Here is a 20,945-nt window from a genome sequence, read left to right as displayed (position 1 = left end):
ATACTAGAATTATTCTATTTCTTTTATAATAAGAATTTTTTTGAAATACTTATCATAAAAAATTTAGATAATCACAACATTTGTTGCAGGTACAGTGCTTCTTTTTCCATTAATTTACTGAAATAATCCTAGATTATATTCCATCTCTTATATTCTAATAATAATCAAATATAACTTTTTCATTATACACTTTAAATGTTAACTGTTTACAAGCAATATTTTTGTTATAATTCCAAAAAATTACATAATTGATGTTTTTATAAATGACTAACAATGCTAACTAAAATGGTTGTTGTTTAACCAGCATTTTTATGTTTTTTTCAGATATGTAAAATTCATAAATATATTTTAGGAATGATGATTAATCCACTAAGTTATATATACAATAATGATTAGATTTCCAAACTGTGGGTAGCAAGTCACTTTTTGAACACATCATTATAAAAAGTCAGTCAGTTTTACATTCAATTATAATCAATAATAAATTTCAAAAAACAGCAGTAATAAAATAATTTGGTAATAATAAGTTAATTTGGTAATAAAATAATGGTAATAATAAGTTAAGTGGGTCTTGAAAGTTACCTGTGCTAGTTGTTATTTTAAAAATTGTATTGTGGTTCTAAAATGCACTGCAATAATTAATTACATCCTCTGTAGAAACTAATGTAAATTCCTAAATGAGGGAATTCAGATTTAATAATTTGATAGAAGAAAAACAAAATCGTATGCTTTAAATTTAATTAAAAATCCACTTATATACGTAATGAATAAAATATTTTGGTAATATATAAATTATTTTTTGATAGTTTATTCATGGTAATTTTGTTTCAATAGTTTCTTTAACTCTTTTAGGAGATGTGTTGTTTTAACTCCACAATGGCTTGATTGGTTAATAGGGTTTATTTGGTGCAAAGACCATTTTAAGTTAAACTATGTCACATCAATCCTACAATGAGGCAGCTGAGTGATGAGAGATAGGATCCTAACATAACTGGATCAAATCACTCATAAAAATTTCTTAAGATTTGACCCAAATTAGAATTAGAATCCCTCAATTCTAAGTTGGGACTAATACTTTTACTTTTCTGTTGTCCATCAGTCTGTTCATAATAACTGAATGGTAATCTGAAAAATGCAAATTTTTCTTACTTCAGGACAGTTATACACCAACAGAAATTACAACTTAATTAAACATTGGTATTAAAAAATTTTATTTGAAACACTTTTCCAGACTAACAGACATTTTTATAATCAGAAAAGCCAACAAATACTTTTGGTCTAAGCAACATATTATTATTTATTTTTCACTAAAATACTACTTTGTAAATGACAATAAATTCAATAAAAATAGTCTTTCATTTAAATATTTTTTCTCTTTATAACATAATACTGCAGTTTGCCAGTCAACAAAAAACATTGCAATTTTGAAGCATTGTGTTCTGTTAGATTGTTATTGATATTTTTAAAAAATATAATTTATGATTAACATAGTTAAAAAGTTATATATATACATACATATATATTTTATATTCTCTGTAATTTTTAAATTTTTGACTTTTTAAGTTAGATATTATAACTTAAAATCGTCTTGATTGATGTTGAAAATGTTTATGATCCCATAGAAGATATAATTACATGATATGCACCATACAAGTTCACAAGATATTTACAACACATCACTATTAAGCGTTGTGTAAAGTATATTGTATAAAACAATTCTTAAATAATCTATTAAGTAAAAATATTTAATAAAATTCTAAACTATCAAGGAACTATTATTAATTATCTAAAACTTAAACCCTATTTTTTTTTAAGTTTTTTTTGTTTTTTTAAATCACAGGATTGATTTATATATCACAGATTGATCACTAAATGTTTTTTTTTTTCTTAAGAACTCATTCTACATAAATCTAACCAAAAAATTATCTTACAATTCGGTATAAATAATCGAATCGTATCAAAAATTAAGATATATGTATGTCTCCGGCATGGAATAATGGTCGTATCTTACAGGTTATCACTAATATAGTTGATATGGTTACATTTATAAATTTGTTAGTAATGTTTGCAGGAATTAATTTGGTTTGTAATGAAATAATTCAATGCATTAAACATAAGAATGTCTTTCTTACTTTGTAGAAATTGATCGTAGTCAACAAGTTATCTACTATTCAGCATTAACTAATATTTACAAGATTATCTTCACTTTTTGGCTATCTTTTATTACTTTTGACTGCATTGGTTTTCTGTAAACCAATTTCAAGTTCTTGTTGATCTGAAGAAAAGCACTGCTCCAAAAAATCTTCCATAGTCCAATATAAGTGAAATATTACTTTATGTAAACTGTGTTTCTCATCTGGATATATCTACATATAAATGGTACATTAATGTATTTTGTTTAGTTGAATTAACACATAAATAGATTAAAATCTTACCTGAGTTCTGAAAATAACACCTGCATCTGTAAGTGCTTTAATCAATAACATTGATTGCTGAATGTGGACACTATCTGAAATTTTGTAAAATTAATTAATTAATTATTTGTGATTACAAAACTAATTTTCAATATCAATTTTTGAATAAAATGCTGTATGTTTGCTAAAGTAAGGCAATGAGAACATGTTCCCTATTACAAATACAAGTATTATAAACATGATTTTACTTTGATTTTATCTTTCAATTTTTAATAAGTTTATTTAGACCAGTAATTTTCAACTTCCCCCCCTTTTTTTTTGAAGCTTGCACTCTGGCTTATCTTATTATGTGTGACACATCTGATATCCTATCTACTTAAATAAGATTATTAGATTTCAGGTAATCATGTAATACCCATAGAAATCTGTAACACTCTAGAATGATTTTTCTTTCCATGTTTAACTCTTCCCACCTTATGGGCACTAACAGGGCCTTTTTCTATACTCATCATGGGAATGACATGAATCCATTCCTGGCCATGAGTATGGCCAGCTCATAATGGGGATGGCCAAGTGGTAAGGAATAAGATCCATCATATCTGGGTAAATTTACCCATAAAAATTTCTGAGCCAACCACAATTATAATCCAATTCTCTAAAACAGAATCTAAATCTGTGGTTTTCATCATAAAAACCATGATGAAAACCACAGATTTAGATTGTTATAATAACTAAAACATATATTTAAGCTAATTAAACTAAATGTTAAATAAAATTACCATCTGCAGTGCCATGAACAAGTAAATACTTCTTCCTTCTCATATTAGCAGCTCTTTTCATTAAATCAGCTTTACCATAACCAATAAAATTATCAGATGGATCAGGAAACTGCATGTATCTTTCAGAATAAACTGAATCTATAAAAAAATTAATATTTAAATAATTTTTATCAAAACATTACTATATTATTTGATACTTATCTCACCATAATAAAGCCAGCTGGTAATAGGTGCAACAGAAATGCCACAAGAGAATGCTCCATCATCAGAAGCTAATGCCATTGCTGAAGCATATCCACCATAAGCCCATCCCCATATGGCAACTCTCTTTTCATCAATAAATGGTAAGGCACTCTTCATATATCTAATTGAATATTCACATTTTGATAGAATGAATGCATCATCATCTAATTTTAAATTTTCATCTGTTGTGTATGATAAATTAAGATGTTTTACCTAGTAACAGATACCTGATCTTCTACTTCAACAGTACCTAATCTACGATAAATTTCATGTAGAATTTTTTCTCCTCTATTTCCACTTCCTCGTCCATCAATCCAAGCATAAATATAATTTTTCTTGCTAGCTAAATACGTTCCCCAATGAATACTAAATTTTTCATTTACTAATTGGCTTCCTGGTGATCCATCTCTTTAAAAAATTTATTTATGTCAAAAATTTACTGAAAAAATTTATAAAAAGTTAACATTAAATACTAAAATCTAAAATAACTCACACGTTTACTACCATTGGATATTTTGTGATTTCATCATCTCTCAAAATTGCAGGCAGAAATAAACGTACATTTGCTTCTACAAAATAAAATAAATCAGTAAATTAGCAATTTTAAAAATTATTTTTCTACTTTTATTGAAAATCTTTAAATTCTTTTGAATATTTTAATGTTTTCTTCAAAAATTAACTTATTATATACTTACTATATCCATTATGCAATGGTACTTTGAAGGAACGAATTTTTGGTAAAGTTCTTTTATCAACTAGCTCACGCAGAGCTTTGTTATCGTTAATGACATACACTAGAGATATTAAAAAATGTAACAAATATAATTTATTAACAATTTACAATTAAATTAATAAAAGCTACAAATTCAGCATATGATTTGTCACTTACATTTGCTTATTTCTACATGTAGTGTGGTACAAAAGTTGGTTAACTAAGATATGCTTTAATATTACTTTAATAACATCTAAAATTGCTTTACAACAGTTGCACATTATTGTGATTCAATTGCTTCAATGGAATATTTTAACCATTTTTAAAACAATATTTAAATATTTATCAGTTAACTAGCTTTTGGATTATCCTTCATATGAAAGTATGTTAAATTTCAACAACAAACATGCAAATAAAGAAAAGTTTTGTTTAACATAATTAATATAAATAAACTGCTTTCTTAATTAACCAGGATAATTTAGAATAATATATTTTGTAAATAAGATAATTATATGAGTTAATAATAATCTGTTTTAAGATTATTAAAGTAATGATAATAGTTTTATAAACAGGAGGAACTTTAAAAAGTATGTAAGGAAATATCTAGGGATGGTTAAAGGATATTAACATTGATCTTCCATAATGTTCATCTTTACAAGAGTTTTAGATCAACATAAAAATAAAACATATCTAAATCATGCATACTTTTTGGCTTCCTGGTGATCCATCTCTTTAAAAAATTTATTTATGTCAAAAATGTTATATTTTTTAAAGAATTTATATTTTTTAATTTATATTTTTTAAAGAATTTATATTTTTTATGTATTAATAGAAATTGTTTTGTTGTGATATATTTGATAAAATAGTAATTAAAAGAGCATAAAAGAACAATAAAACAGTATTGGCAATATACCTTTTACATTAATAAGGATATATTAATCAGTCAGATGTAACACAGAGAAATTAATAGAAATTTTAAGTAAAAATAATAAAATCCATGGCCGGCGTTATTTACATTTAATACATAAAAAATATAAATTCGACTTTTAACAAAGCTAAAAACTTTGTACTTGTCCTTCTTTTCGCCGTTCTCACCATCAGCAATACTTTAAAAAACGTTCACAAAAAATCACAGAGGCGACCTTCCTTTTGAGGCTACTACCTCTGTAACAATATGTAAAATCACGTAAAGCGTCCTCTGGTGATCTTGCCATATTCACAATAATACATTTTAAGTAAAAATAATAAAATCCATGGCCGGCGTTATTTACATTTAATACATAAAAAATATAAATTCGACTTTTAACAAAGCTAAAAACTTTGTACTTGTCCTTCTTTTCGCCGTTCTCACCATCAGCAATACTTTAAAAAACGTTCACAAAAAATCACATAGGCGACCTTCCTTTTGAGGCTACTACCTCTGTAACAATATGTAAAATCACGTAAAGCGTCCTCTGGTGATCTTGCCATATTCACAATAATACATTTTAAGTAAAAATAATAAAATCCATGGCCGGCGTTATTTANAACGTCTATGTCAACATACCCAAATTTATTAATTGCATGACAAATAATGTTAACTATGCCAGTAACTGTGGCTTTAGCTGAACGTAGTTTTGCGTGGTTGAAACTAATAAAAAATTATCTTCGATCATCAATAAGCCAAGACCGATTTACATCTCTGGCTATTCTTTCAATAGAAAGCAAGGTACCAAACTTAATTAGTTTTGATGATGTAATGAAAGATTTTACGGCAAAAAAAGCAAGAAAAATTATGTAATATTCATCTTGCAAAAAATATATGTAACGTCTTTTGTACTTGTAATAAATAATTTCTTATTGTGAAATTTAAGTATAGGATTTGAATGTGTATTCTGGCCCTGCAAAATTTTTGAACCAGGCCCCACAAAAGGTCACACCGCCCCTGGCTCTTGCCTATAACAGACTTTCCACTCCAATTCATATTTAGTTTACCTGTAACTCAGTGCCTCTTGATCATATTTCTTCAACATAATTTTGTTTTTACAGTTCTCTTCCATCCAAATTTTTCATGGACTACTATCAAATTTTTTGTCCTCTTTGGTGGTGCCAGAATTCTCAAAATCTAAATTACATGAGCTACGATCCTTATCATGCAATGCCATCTCACTTTCTGGGCCACAGCAAACAGTTATATAATAACAATGCAGAAAACAGTTAATTCCAAGAAGTTGACTGTTTTCTGCATTGTTATTACATAATTTGCATAATTAGATTTTTAAATGAAATTGCTTTATACCATGAAATTGCTTGGGGTAAAGTGATTTTCGGCCAGTCAATGAAGCTACCTTAATATTGCTACTTTATATAATAAAACTAAAATTGCTAATTCTGGAGTCAACTGGTTTTTTTACTGAGCTCTTCAGTTGTGCATTATCAGCTCAATATGAGGCTGATAGCATTAAAAAAGAGCTTAAAAATGTCTATATTTAGGCATTTTTAAGCTCTTTTTTAATGTTAACAATAACCAAATTTTGATTATAATCAAGCAGAATTTTGTAAATGTGTAAGTTATATTAACATATAGTATGGTATATATGTTTTGGGATGTGCGTATTTTGATGATGATTAATATATATAGTAGACTTCACTTATCTGCATGTATGATAAGTGAAGTCTACTATATATATTAATTATATGAAAGTCTGGTAAGATAGTAATACTATCATCAATAAAACATGAATTAATTTTTTTTTATCCAGCTTTTACGCAATGTAAATTGTGATGATGTTGATAGTGGAGCTGATGATGATTTTGGGGACTTTGAAGGATTTGAAGTAAGTAAAATATATCATTAATGAATCAAAAACAAATAAATAATAAATAAAGTATATTATTAATTTTTTGAATTTATATAGTTTATTATACTTGTTTATTTTGCACATAGAACAAAGGGGGTATATATCTTGTATTAAATAAAATAGTAATAAGTTATTATTATTTTAAATTATCATCAAAATTTAAAAGCAATATTATTATTTAATCTCATATAGTAAATGTCTTCTGACATGCATGGGATCAAAATATCAGTGCTGAATATCAAAAATGAGGGATTAGTAGGTTCTTTCTAATTTTGTTAGATTTGCTTACAAAGGGTCTATTTATTCTGAATGGTTCAAAAATTATATTTTTTATACTGAATGCTATTATGTTTTTTTCCATTTCTTTTTGCACATCAGTCATGTTTAATATATGGATGCTACATGAAAATTATCTATTTTTATACACACACTGTTTTTTATTTGGTTTTATACAATATAATTTTATTTTTGTAATAATTTCAAATTTTCTAACTTTCCTTTTTTTTTTCTTTGACAACGTATGCTCAAAGATAATCTCACAATATACAGTACAGCAGTGCCTGCAGACTATGAAAGCAGAGGGCACAGCTATAAAAAGAGCATCGTACATACATTATGCAAGAAGAAGATAACTGTGTATATATATATACACAGGTATCCCTTTATTAATGCATTTAATTAATCCCTCATGCTAGAACAAATTTTTGGAATAATAACTAATATTTTTATTTTTATTTTGTCATCATAAAAATGTTTTTTGAAAAGGTGAAAAAAGGTGAAATGGGATTTTGATAAAATCCCATTTCACCCTTATTTTTCATTAAAGGATTTATATGGTGCTTTAATTCTGTTGTTTTTTTGATAAAAATAAGTAACTAATTAAAAAACAAAATGAAATCTTAGAGCTCCCTTGGGGATTAAGAGAAAGGCAACCTGATGACAAAATGGGCACATGCCCCAAGTGACCCAATGTACGGGCACTCGACTGATGATAATTTGTATTTGGTTCAAAGTACTAGTCAAATAAAATAATTTTATGTTGCTTCATAATGATAAAACTGCTTGATTTAGGTATTTATTTAATTACCTGAATCAATTATTCAATTTGCCATATTTAGGACTACATGTAAAGATTTTTACAGTTCAGTGAATTAAATGATTCAAATTTCAAATATTGAGTTTTTTAAACAAATAAAATTAATTATTAAAACAGTTTGGCTAACTTATTTATAAATACTTGATATATACTTGTACTAAATAACATATTGTAAATAATCAAAATAATCATACAAAGCTTATTGTCAATGGTTCTTCTCATTTCTATTTGTGGTATATCAGGACCAAGGCACTCAAGAATAAAATATTTAGCACTCGGGCTGAATCTAGCATTATTAAAAAGACAAGATTTCCCCAAATTACATGACAAACATGTGATGTTCTTATGAGAACTGGCTGCAAATAGATGTTGTTCACCTGATTTTTCTTCTAAAGTGCTGATAAAGTATCTGAAAAAATTTTTTTTATTTAGAACTAAATACTTGTATTACTATAAGTACTGTTAATATATTATTATAAACTTTGTAAAATTAAAACAATGTATATTATTAAGATAAAAAAAATCAATATATAAATATGCCATGGAAATTATGCAGCTGATATATAAAATGTTTTGAAAGTAATATTAAAAAGTAAGAATTTCAGATAATAACTTAAAATAATAAAAATGTTACTCAATGATTCTCTATCACATGAGGCAGAGACATTAAAAAAATAACTTGTGCTTAGGACAACAAAACTCAGATAGTAAATTCTAAAATCTTATAGAAATTCTTCTGCATTCAATTGGAACAATGATGCTGGTTAATTTAGTTAACCAAAAATATTATTGTATAAATTTTATGCTGGATATTAGATTCTTTTGTTTCTTACATCTATTAGACTCCTGATTATCCAGATGAGATGAAAGAAATGGTTAAATAAATTACTTTTGCTGAAAGTTAATATAAATTCCTAGAAGAAAAAATAAATTGTTTTAAATAAATAAATTTAATATATTTCATACTTACATAGCTTGGTTTGCTTTATAATAAGAAAGAAGTTGCACAACATCATATTTTCCGCTTGTCAAAAATTGCACACTACTGTTCTAGAAGAAAATTTATTTTTATTAAAATTTAATTTTATATTATAATTTGTTTAATGTCACATTCAAATAATAACCAACCTTTACATTAATCATAGCAACATGTCTAAAATTTCCAGAAAACCCTTCTGACTTGGGAAGATAAATGAAATAATTTTGTTTATTTGAAGAAAAAATAAGAGGATTATTCATTTCAACCCAACCATTCTTGTCACTGTTAACTTGATAATTCTGAATGAAATATTATAAATGTGTGATAAAGAATCAAATATAAAATGCACATTCAATTTAATTTAATGAAAAATTTTGTTTTTATTTAATGTTTTATAAATTATAAATTTGAATTATTATATACTTTTTCACATTTCCATCCTTTATCACCATAGCAGATACTAATAATTGATGAATTTTGAAGTCTCTGCAACCAAACAATTGCTAGCTGATTAGAATCAATCCACTGTACTGAAGTTACATAATAATCTCTGCAAAAAATTAAAATAATTGTTTAATTTTTATGATTAAAATTTTGTTAATGTTAGGATGACCAAATGAAAAATTCATTTGTTTGGAGTAAACTTGGTGATGCCTGTGAGATGTTTTGAATGTTATCCTTAAAGTCTATAATAAATAAATGTTCAAGATTGAAATATTTTCTCACTATGAAAAGCAAGGCAGTAACAAGTGTGGCCAGCTCACAGTATTACCAACTCACTCTTTGCAAATAAAGTTTTTGTTTAATCATATGATGTAAAGTTTTGTTTAATCATCCAGTATATAAAATAATTAATTTAATATACTGGATGATTCATAAATAATAAATATTATCATAGTTCATAAATATTATTCTTAAGATCAACAGACTTCACAAATTAAAGAAATCTGGATCTGTCTCTTTGGATCAATTGAAGTAAATCCTGTGAGTTAGATAGATAACTATTGAAATAGTCACGTGTGTTAGGCCATTTTGGAGACACATCTGTATGAAATGTTAGGCAGACATTTCTCAATAATACATATTGACATTTTCAACAAAGTATACATAGATGTATAGAATAGACTGAGAACTAATGATCTGAAAGTTTTTCTCTGAGTTTGTAGAATCTATGGAGACAAAAATAATTTTTATACAAGATTACCCATAAACCATTACTGATTAGACACATTATCCATACATCGTAATTTATAAATAATGAATTACAAACTACAATGTAGGGATCATTATTTACAGATATAAAAATCCTGTATAAGCTATTTAAAAAATTTTAAATTTAAACGTAAAATACTAACTCTAACTATAAATAAATTTTTTATATCAATATAATAAAAGCTATTGTATAATATAATATAAATTATATTTTATTAAATTATTGATGAAGCTATATACTTGTCAGCATATTCTCGTGGTGGATGAATAGTCTGAGGTACAAATTTACCAGGAGTAAGATCAACAACAAGCAATTTGATGGTTGGAATTTTTCGATTTGGCTGAAATGATAAATTATTATTTTTACTATTATTATTGTTTGGCTAAAATTATTTAAAATAATATTTAACTATTTTGCATTTTATTAACTTATTGAGAAAATAATCTTTAATATATAGATATGTATTAATTAGTTCTTTTTATTTAAAAATAAATTTAATACTTTATCTGAAGATAAAACAATCTTTTTTTTTTGCAGTTAAACCTTAGAAAAATTAATGATGAATAAAGACATTCATATATTTTTTCTTTACAATAATCTTAATGAAAAATTTAAAACAACAGTTAATTACAGAATTATTTTTAAAGTACTCAATCTTATGCTTTAAATTACCTTTGGATATCGTATTTGGACAATTTCTGGATATATATTTACATCTTTATGGGAACCATACCATGAATATGATGTAATATCAACTTCTGTGTCATTAAATGTGGCATAACATAATTTTGTACCATCCAAAGACCACCATATTGCCTTGTTAGATAAAAATATTTCCTCTGAAAAATTTAACAAAATGAAATTATGAAAAAATCTTTTTGTTTTATTTGTATTTTCAAAATTACAAATATTAAAAACTACAATATAAATTTAATGCTCTATAATATAATGTAATTAATTTAATGCTTTAAATTATAAGGACATAAAACTTATAGATAATAATATAAAAAAAATAATACTGGTAAATAAATATTACTTTTTACTTTATAAAATTATAAATTATTAGATCAAAAAAATTTGTTATTAGTTTCTGAATACAAATAAAATTAAAACCATTAAATACTTTAGAAAATTAAAATAATAAAAAAAGCCATGATAAATGAAGGAGATATATTAAAGAATAATGTACAATGACAAATTTCTGAAGCATTTAAGGCTTAAATGCTTCAGAAATTGCTACTGTCTGAAGGACAGGTTTGAATCCAAGTCAGATCCTCAGAAATTTTCATAGGTAGTCTGACCTGGATATGTTGGACTCCATTCCTCATCAATTGCCTGTTCCATTGTGGGCCTGATTAACCAACAATGAGTATGAAACATGTTCATAACATGCATACAGAATGAAAAGAATTAATAAAAAAAACAATTTAAGTACTAAGTAGTGGAACTGTATTTTTATATCATTCATAATTATTATTTCAAAACTTCTTAACAAAATTTAGATAAAAATATCATTATGTTAAATAATTTAATATTGAAAGGATGTTTACAGCAAAACTTTTATTGATTTTAAGTGTCTTTTCAGCTTGTTAATTTTCTAATAGGAATTACAGCAAGTTTAGTCTCATGTAAAATAATAAAAGTAATCATTATTTAATTTTAATAACTTTAAAAGTGCATTGGATGTTAAAGCTTGTGGTAATTTCTAATTTTATCTAATGCCTTTTAAGCTATTTAATTTCATCATTTTTCAGCATAGATTCAAAATTAAAAATTGNCTATTATTAATTATCTAAAACTTAAACCCTATTTTTTTTTAAGTTTTTTTTGTTTTTTTAAATCACAGGATTGATTTATATATCACAGATTGATCACTAAATGTTTTTTTTTTTCTTAAGAACTCATTCTACATAAATCTAACCAAAAAATTATCTTACAATTCGGTATAAATAATCGAATCGTATCAAAAATTAAGATATATGTATGTCTCCGGCATGGAATAATGGTCGTATCTTACAGGTTATCACTAATATAGTTGATATGGTTACATTTATAAATTTGTTAGTAATGTTTGCAGGAATTAATTTGGTTTGTAATGAAATAATTCAATGCATTAAACATAAGAATGTCTTTCTTACTTTGTAGAAATTGATCGTAGTCAACAAGTTATCTACTATTCAGCATTAACTAATATTTACAAGATTATCTTCACTTTTTGGCTATCTTTTATTACTTTTGACTGCATTGGTTTTCTGTAAACCAATTTCAAGTTCTTGTTGATCTGAAGAAAAGCACTGCTCCAAAAAATCTTCCATAGTCCAATATAAGTGAAATATTACTTTATGTAAACTGTGTTTCTCATCTGGATATATCTACATATAAATGGTACATTAATGTATTTTGTTTAGTTGAATTAACACATAAATAGATTAAAATCTTACCTGAGTTCTGAAAATAACACCTGCATCTGTAAGTGCTTTAATCAATAACATTGATTGCTGAATGTGGACACTATCTGAAATTTTGTAAAATTAATTAATTAATTATTTGTGATTACAAAACTAATTTTCAATATCAATTTTTGAATAAAATGCTGTATGTTTGCTAAAGTAAGGCAATGAGAACATGTTCCCTATTACAAATACAAGTATTATAAACATGATTTTACTTTGATTTTATCTTTCAATTTTTAATAAGTTTATTTAGACCAGTAATTTTCAACTTCCCCCCCTTTTTTTTTGAAGCTTGCACTCTGGCTTATCTTATTATGTGTGACACATCTGATATCCTATCTACTTAAATAAGATTATTAGATTTCAGGTAATCATGTAATACCCATAGAAATCTGTAACACTCTAGAATGATTTTTCTTTCCATGTTTAACTCTTCCCACCTTATGGGCACTAACAGGGCCTTTTTCTATACTCATCATGGGAATGACATGAATCCATTCCTGGCCATGAGTATGGCCAGCTCATAATGGGGATGGCCAAGTGGTAAGGAATAAGATCCATCATATCTGGGTAAATTTACCCATAAAAATTTCTGAGCCAACCACAATTATAATCCAATTCTCTAAAACAGAATCTAAATCTGTGGTTTTCATCATAAAAACCATGATGAAAACCACAGATTTAGATTGTTATAATAACTAAAACATATATTTAAGCTAATTAAACTAAATGTTAAATAAAATTACCATCTGCAGTGCCATGAACAAGTAAATACTTCTTCCTTCTCATATTAGCAGCTCTTTTCATTAAATCAGCTTTACCATAACCAATAAAATTATCAGATGGATCAGGAAACTGCATGTATCTTTCAGAATAAACTGAATCTATAAAAAAATTAATATTTAAATAATTTTTATCAAAACATTACTATATTATTTGATACTTATCTCACCATAATAAAGCCAGCTGGTAATAGGTGCAACAGAAATGCCACAAGAGAATGCTCCATCATCAGAAGCTAATGCCATTGCTGAAGCATATCCACCATAAGCCCATCCCCATATGGCAACTCTCTTTTCATCAATAAATGGTAAGGCACTCTTCATATATCTAATTGAATATTCACATTTTGATAGAATGAATGCATCATCATCTAATTTTAAATTTTCATCTGTTGTGTATGATAAATTAAGATGTTTTACCTAGTAACAGATACCTGATCTTCTACTTCAACAGTACCTAATCTACGATAAATTTCATGTAGAATTTTTTCTCCTCTATTTCCACTTCCTCGTCCATCAATCCAAGCATAAATATAATTTTTCTTGCTAGCTAAATACGTTCCCCAATGAATACTAAATTTTTCATTTACTAATTGGCTTCCTGGTGATCCATCTCTTTAAAAAATTTATTTATGTCAAAAATTTACTGAAAAAATTTATAAAAAGTTAACATTAAATACTAAAATCTAAAATAACTCACACGTTTACTACCATTGGATATTTTGTGATTTCATCATCTCTCAAAATTGCAGGCAGAAATAAACGTACATTTGCTTCTACAAAATAAAATAAATCAGTAAATTAGCAATTTTAAAAATTATTTTTCTACTTTTATTGAAAATCTTTAAATTCTTTTGAATATTTTAATGTTTTCTTCAAAAATTAACTTATTATATACTTACTATATCCATTATGCAATGGTACTTTGAAGGAACGAATTTTTGGTAAAGTTCTTTTATCAACTAGCTCACGCAGAGCTTTGTTATCGTTAATGACATACACTAGAGATATTAAAAAATGTAACAAATATAATTTATTAACAATTTACAATTAAATTAATAAAAGCTACAAATTCAGCATATGATTTGTCACTTACATTTGCTTATTTCTACATGTAGTGTGGTACAAAAGTTGGTTAACTAAGATATGCTTTAATATTACTTTAATAACATCTAAAATTGCTTTACAACAGTTGCACATTATTGTGATTCAATTGCTTCAATGGAATATTTTAACCATTTTTAAAACAATATTTAAATATTTATCAGTTAACTAGCTTTTGGATTATCCTTCATATGAAAGTATGTTAAATTTCAACAACAAACATGCAAATAAAGAAAAGTTTTGTTTAACATAATTAATATAAATAAACTGCTTTCTTAATTAACCAGGATAATTTAGAATAATATATTTTGTAAATAAGATAATTATATGAGTTAATAATAATCTGTTTTAAGATTATTAAAGTAATGATAATAGTTTTATAAACAGGAGGAACTTTAAAAAGTATGTAAGGAAATATCTAGGGATGGTTAAAGGATATTAACATTGATCTTCCATAATGTTCATCTTTACAAGAGTTTTAGATCAACATAAAAATAAAACATATCTAAATCATGCATACTTTTTGGCTTCCTGGTGATCCATCTCTTTAAAAAATTTATTTATGTCAAAAATGTTATATTTTTTAAAGAATTTATATTTTTTAATTTATATTTTTTAAAGAATTTATATTTTTTATGTATTAATAGAAATTGTTTTGTTGTGATATATTTGATAAAATAGTAATTAAAAGAGCATAAAAGAACAATAAAACAGTATTGGCAATTACAAAATAAAAAAGCTTATCAGAAAAATAAATGTATTGATATATCAAAACAAAATCTAAAAATAATAACTAACTGCTGGATAGCTGAGGTAGTTTAGGCATCAGCCATTGTTCTGGGGCAGGATTGAATCTAAATGAACAACCTCAGAAATTTTTTGGAGTAGTTTGCCCAGATAGGCCATATTCTGTCCTTTATCATCCAGCCATCTTCATTGTAAGCCTCACTGAACTTATGACAGTATGACTAAAAGGCTCATTTAATATGTACAGAGCAGAAAGAGTAAAAAAAGTAAAAGTTTACAGTTTTTAAGTATTTGTAGTATAACCAGAAAAGTCTAAAACAATCTTGCTGTAAAATTTCAATTGAAGAAATTAATATCTCTCAAATAGTTTCTCAACATTAAAACATATTTTGACTTTTATTTTACAATATTACTAAATTAAGAGACAACAAAAAAATTTACTTTTCCAAAATTCTATCCCTTTTTACTCTTATTTTGAACAAATTCATTAACATAAATAAATATGTTATATTCTTGATCTCCGTCTTTAATTTCCCTCATTACATAAGTATATTGTGTTCCCATTTTTATGATAAAAATATGGAAACAAATTTTATTGTTGTGTACATGTTCTAATTTAATTACCATCAGTTTCGTAACATTTTTGGTAACAATGTAAGTGGAGCAAAGTTTTATGGTTTCTGTTAATAAATTGACTCATATTGTGTCATCATTTAAATTTATGTAATGTTTGCATTAAAAAAAATAAACTAGGGAAAAAAAGAAAATATAAAATAATTTTCCATTTTTTGTTAAGTAATTATGACAAAAATTGATAATTCTTATAAAACTAGTTAATAGAGAAAAAATAATTTTTAGTTGGTTTATAATGTTTGCTTTTCTATTGTATCAATTATTTGATTAGTATTTTTGATCCAAATACAAATCATTATCAAGTCTACTGTTTTTAACATGAACAAACATTTGTGAAGAATAGATCTGATGACAGCAGCACCTGCAAACTATAAAAGTGGGGCGCACAAGCTATAAAAAAAAGGACATTTTTTTATAGCTTGTGCACCCCACTTTATATAGTTATGTGGTTAAGAACATTTTATAGTTATGAGGTTATGAGGGATTAATTAATATATATAAGGGATACCTGTATATATATATATATATATATATATATATATATATATATACACAGGTATCCCTTTATTAATGCATTTAATTAATCCCTCATGCTAGAACAAATTTTTGGAATAATAACTAATATTTTTATTTTTATTTTGTCATCATAAAAATGTTTTTTGAAAAGGTGAAAAAAGGTGAAATGGGATTTTGATAAAATCCCATTTCACCCTTATTTTTCATTAAAGGATTTATATGGTGCTTTAATTCTGTTGTTTTTTTGATAAAAATAAGTAACTAATTAAAAAACAAAATGAAATCTTAGAGCTCCCTTGGGGATTAAGAGAAAGGCAACCTGATGACAAAATGGGCACATGCCCCAAGTGACCCAATGTACGGGCACTCGACTGATGATAATTTGTATTTGGTTCAAAGTACTAGTCAAATAAAATAATTTTATGTTGCTTCATAATGATAAAACTGCTTGATTTAGGTATTTATTTAATTACCTGAATCAATTATTCAATTTGCCATATTTAGGACTACATGTAAAGATTTTTACAGTTCAGTGAATTAAATGATTCAAATTTCAAATATTGAGTTTTTTAAACAAATAAAATTAATTATTAAAACAGTTTGGCTAACTTATTTATAAATACTTGATATATACTTGTACTAAATAACATATTGTAAATAATCAAAATAATCATACAAAGCTTATTGTCAATGGTTCTTCTCATTTCTATTTGTGGTATATCAGGACCAAGGCACTCAAGAATAAAATATTTAGCACTCGGGCTGAATCTAGCATTATTAAAAAGACAAGATTTCCCCAAATTACATGACAAACATGTGATGTTCTTATGAGAACTGGCTGCAAATAGATGTTGTTCACCTGATTTTTCTTCTAAAGTGCTGATAAAGTATCTGAAAAAATTTTTTTTATTTAGAACTAAATACTTGTATTACTATAAGTACTGTTAATATATTATTATAAACTTTGTAAAATTAAAACAATGTATATTATTAAGATAAAAAAAATCAATATATAAATATGCCATGGAAATTATGCAGCTGATATATAAAATGTTTTGAAAGTAATATTAAAAAGTAAGAATTTCAGATAATAACTTAAAATAATAAAAATGTTACTCAATGATTCTCTATCACATGAGGCAGAGACATTAAAAAAATAACTTGTGCTTAGGACAACAAAACTCAGATAGTAAATTCTAAAATCTTATAGAAATTCTTCTGCATTCAATTGGAACAATGATGCTGGTTAATTTAGTTAACCAAAAATATTATTGTATAAATTTTATGCTGGATATTAGATTCTTTTGTTTCTTACATCTATTAGACTCCTGATTATCCAGATGAGATGAAAGAAATGGTTAAATAAATTACTTTTGCTGAAAGTTAATATAAATTCCTAGAAGAAAAAATAAATTGTTTTAAATAAATAAATTTAATATATTTCATACTTACATAGCTTGGTTTGCTTTATAATAAGAAAGAAGTTGCACAACATCATATTTTCCGCTTGTCAAAAATTGCACACTACTGTTCTAGAAGAAAATTTATTTTTATTAAAATTTAATTTTATATTATAATTTGTTTAATGTCACATTCAAATAATAACCAACCTTTACATTAATCATAGCAACATGTCTAAAATTTCCAGAAAACCCTTCTGACTTGGGAAGATAAATGAAATAATTTTGTTTATTTGAAGAAAAAATAAGAGGATTATTCATTTCAACCCAACCATTCTTGTCACTGTTAACTTGATAATTCTGAATGAAATATTATAAATGTGTGATAAAGAATCAAATATAAAATGCACATTCAATTTAATTTAATGAAAAATTTTGTTTTTATTTAATGTTTTATAAATTATAAATTTGAATTATTATATACTTTTTCACATTTCCATCCTTTATCACCATAGCAGATACTAATAATTGATGAATTTTGAAGTCTCTGCAACCAAACAATTGCTAGCTGATTAGAATCAATCCACTGTACTGAAGTTACATAATAATCTCTGCAAAAAATTAAAATAATTGTTTAATTTTTATGATTAAAATTTTGTTAATGTTAGGATGACCAAATGAAAAATTCATTTGTTTGGAGTAAACTTGGTGATGCCTGTGAGATGTTTTGAATGTTATCCTTAAAGTCTATAATAAATAAATGTTCAAGATTGAAATATTTTCTCACTATGAAAAGCAAGGCAGTAACAAGTGTGGCCAGCTCACAGTATTACCAACTCACTCTTTGCAAATAAAGTTTTTGTTTAATCATATGATGTAAAGTTTTGTTTAATCATCCAGTATATAAAATAATTAATTTAATATACTGGATGATTCATAAATAATAAATATTATCATAGTTCATAAATATTATTCTTAAGATCAACAGACTTCACAAATTAAAGAAATCTGGATCTGTCTCTTTGGATCAATTGAAGTAAATCCTGTGAGTTAGATAGATAACTATTGAAATAGTCACGTGTGTTAGGCCATTTTGGAGACACATCTGTATGAAATGTTAGGCAGACATTTCTCAATAATACATATTGACATTTTCAACAAAGTATACATAGATGTATAGAATAGACTGAGAACTAATGATCTGAAAGTTTTTCTCTGAGTTTGTAGAATCTATGGAGACAAAAATAATTTTTATACAAGATTACCCATAAACCATTACTGATTAGACACATTATCCATACATCGTAATTTATAAATAATGAATTACAAACTACAATGTAGGGATCATTATTTACAGATATAAAAATCCTGTATAAGCTATTTAAAAAATTTTAAATTTAAACGTAAAATACTAACTCTAACTATAAATAAATTTTTTATATCAATATAATAAAAGCTATTGTATAATATAATATAAATTATATTTTATTAAATTATTGATGAAGCTATATACTTGTCAGCATATTCTCGTGGTGGATGAATAGTCTGAGGTACAAATTTACCAGGAGTAAGATCAACAACAAGCAATTTGATGGTTGGAATTTTTCGATTTGGCTGAAATGATAAATTATTATTTTTACTATTATTATTGTTTGGCTAAAATTATTTAAAATAATATTTAACTATTTTGCATTTTATTAACTTATTGAGAAAATAATCTTTAATATATAGATATGTATTAATTAGTTCTTTTTATTTAAAAATAAATTTAATACTTTATCTGAAGATAAAACAATCTTTTTTTTTTGCAGTTAAACCTTAGAAAAATTAATGATGAATAAAGACATTCATATATTTTTTCTTTACAATAATCTTAATGAAAAATTTAAAACAACAGTTAATTACAGAATTATTTTTAAAGTACTCAATCTTATGCTTTAAATTACCTTTGGATATCGTATTTGGACAATTTCTGGATATATATTTACATCTTTATGGGAACCATACCATGAATATGATGTAATATCAACTTCTGTGTCATTAAATGTGGCATAACATAATTTTGTACCATCCAAAGACCACCATATTGCCTTGTTAGATAAAAATATTTCCTCTGAAAAATTTAACAAAATGAAATTATGAAAAAATCTTTTTGTTTTATTTGTATTTTCAAAATTACAAATATTAAAAACTACAATATAAATTTAATGCTCTATAATATAATGTAATTAATTTAATGCTTTAAATTATAAGGACATAAAACTTATAGATAATAATATAAAAAAAATAATACTGGTAAATAAATATTACTTTTTACTTTATAAAATTATAAATTATTAGATCAAAAAAATTTGTTATTAGTTTCTGAATACAAATAAAATTAAAACCATTAAATACTTTAGAAAATTAAAATAATAAAAAAAGCCATGATAAATGAAGGAGATATATTAAAGAATAATGTACAATGACAAATTTCTGAAGCATTTAAGGCTTAAATGCTTCAGAAATTGCTACTGTCTGAAGGACAGGTTTGAATCCAAGTCAGATCCTCAGAAATTTTCATAGGTAGTCTGACCTGGATATGTTGGACTCCATTCCTCATCAATTGCCTGTTCCATTGTGGGCCTGATTAACCAACAATGAGTATGAAACATGTTCATAACATGCATACAGAATGAAAAGAATTAATAAAAAAAACAATTTAAGTACTAAGTAGTGGAACTGTATTTTTATATCATTCATAATTATTATTTCAAAACTTCTTAACAAAATTTAGATAAAAATATCATTATGTTAAATAATTTAATATTGAAAGGATGTTTACAGCAAAACTTTTATTGATTTTAAGTGTCTTTTCAGCTTGTTAATTTTCTAATAGGAATTACAGCAAGTTTAGTCTCATGTAAAATAATAAAAGTAATCATTATTTAATTTTAATAACTTTAAAAGTGCATTGGATGTTAAAGCTTGTGGTAATTTCTAATTTTATCTAATGCCTTTTAAGCTATTTAATTTCATCATTTTTCAGCATAGA

At 25.4% G+C, this 20,945-nt stretch overlaps 2 protein-coding genes across 2 annotated transcripts in view; both read right to left on the bottom strand.

Annotated features, from left to right (window-relative positions):
* Positions 1-328: 328 nt before the first annotated feature.
* Positions 329-11,656, bottom strand: LOC111621290 (dipeptidyl peptidase 4-like). The gene is made up of 14 exons (XM_023363376.1): positions 11,578-11,656; positions 10,949-11,115; positions 10,516-10,616; positions 9,487-9,613; positions 9,213-9,362; positions 9,055-9,134; positions 8,279-8,493; positions 4,132-4,230; positions 3,930-4,005; positions 3,650-3,844; positions 3,400-3,557; positions 3,194-3,331; positions 2,436-2,509; positions 329-2,366 (listed from the first exon to the last, which is right to left on the bottom strand). The coding sequence occupies exons 1-14, from the start codon at positions 11,654-11,656 to the stop codon at positions 2,214-2,216; spliced, it is 1,812 nt and encodes a 603-aa protein (XP_023219144.1). The 3' UTR covers positions 329-2,213.
* Positions 11,657-12,090: 434 nt separating this feature from the next.
* Positions 12,091-20,945, bottom strand: part of LOC111621289 (inactive dipeptidyl peptidase 10-like) — a 97,889-nt gene continuing 89,034 nt past the window's right edge. Inside the window, exons 12-24 of the mRNA XM_023363375.1 lie at positions 19,858-20,024; positions 19,425-19,525; positions 18,396-18,522; positions 18,122-18,271; positions 17,964-18,043; positions 17,188-17,402; positions 14,414-14,512; positions 14,212-14,287; positions 13,932-14,126; positions 13,682-13,839; positions 13,476-13,613; positions 12,718-12,791; positions 12,091-12,648 (exon numbers count right to left, since the gene is read on the bottom strand). Of these exons, the coding sequence (XP_023219143.1) occupies positions 12,496-12,648; positions 12,718-12,791; positions 13,476-13,613; positions 13,682-13,839; positions 13,932-14,126; positions 14,212-14,287; positions 14,414-14,512; positions 17,188-17,402; positions 17,964-18,043; positions 18,122-18,271; positions 18,396-18,522; positions 19,425-19,525; positions 19,858-20,024 (1,733 nt within the window). The 3' untranslated portion in view covers positions 12,091-12,495. The remainder of the gene's footprint in view (positions 12,649-12,717; positions 12,792-13,475; positions 13,614-13,681; positions 13,840-13,931; positions 14,127-14,211; positions 14,288-14,413; positions 14,513-17,187; positions 17,403-17,963; positions 18,044-18,121; positions 18,272-18,395; positions 18,523-19,424; positions 19,526-19,857; positions 20,025-20,945) is intronic.

Source organism: Centruroides sculpturatus, unplaced genomic scaffold, assembly GCF_000671375.1.
Source record: "Centruroides sculpturatus isolate CEXI.00-Female unplaced genomic scaffold, Cexi_2.0 scaffold86, whole genome shotgun sequence".
Classification (NCBI taxonomy): Eukaryota; Metazoa; Arthropoda; class Arachnida; order Scorpiones; family Buthidae; genus Centruroides; species Centruroides sculpturatus.
Note: the sequence above shows the minus strand (reverse complement) of the source record. Positions and strands in the feature narration are given on the sequence as shown.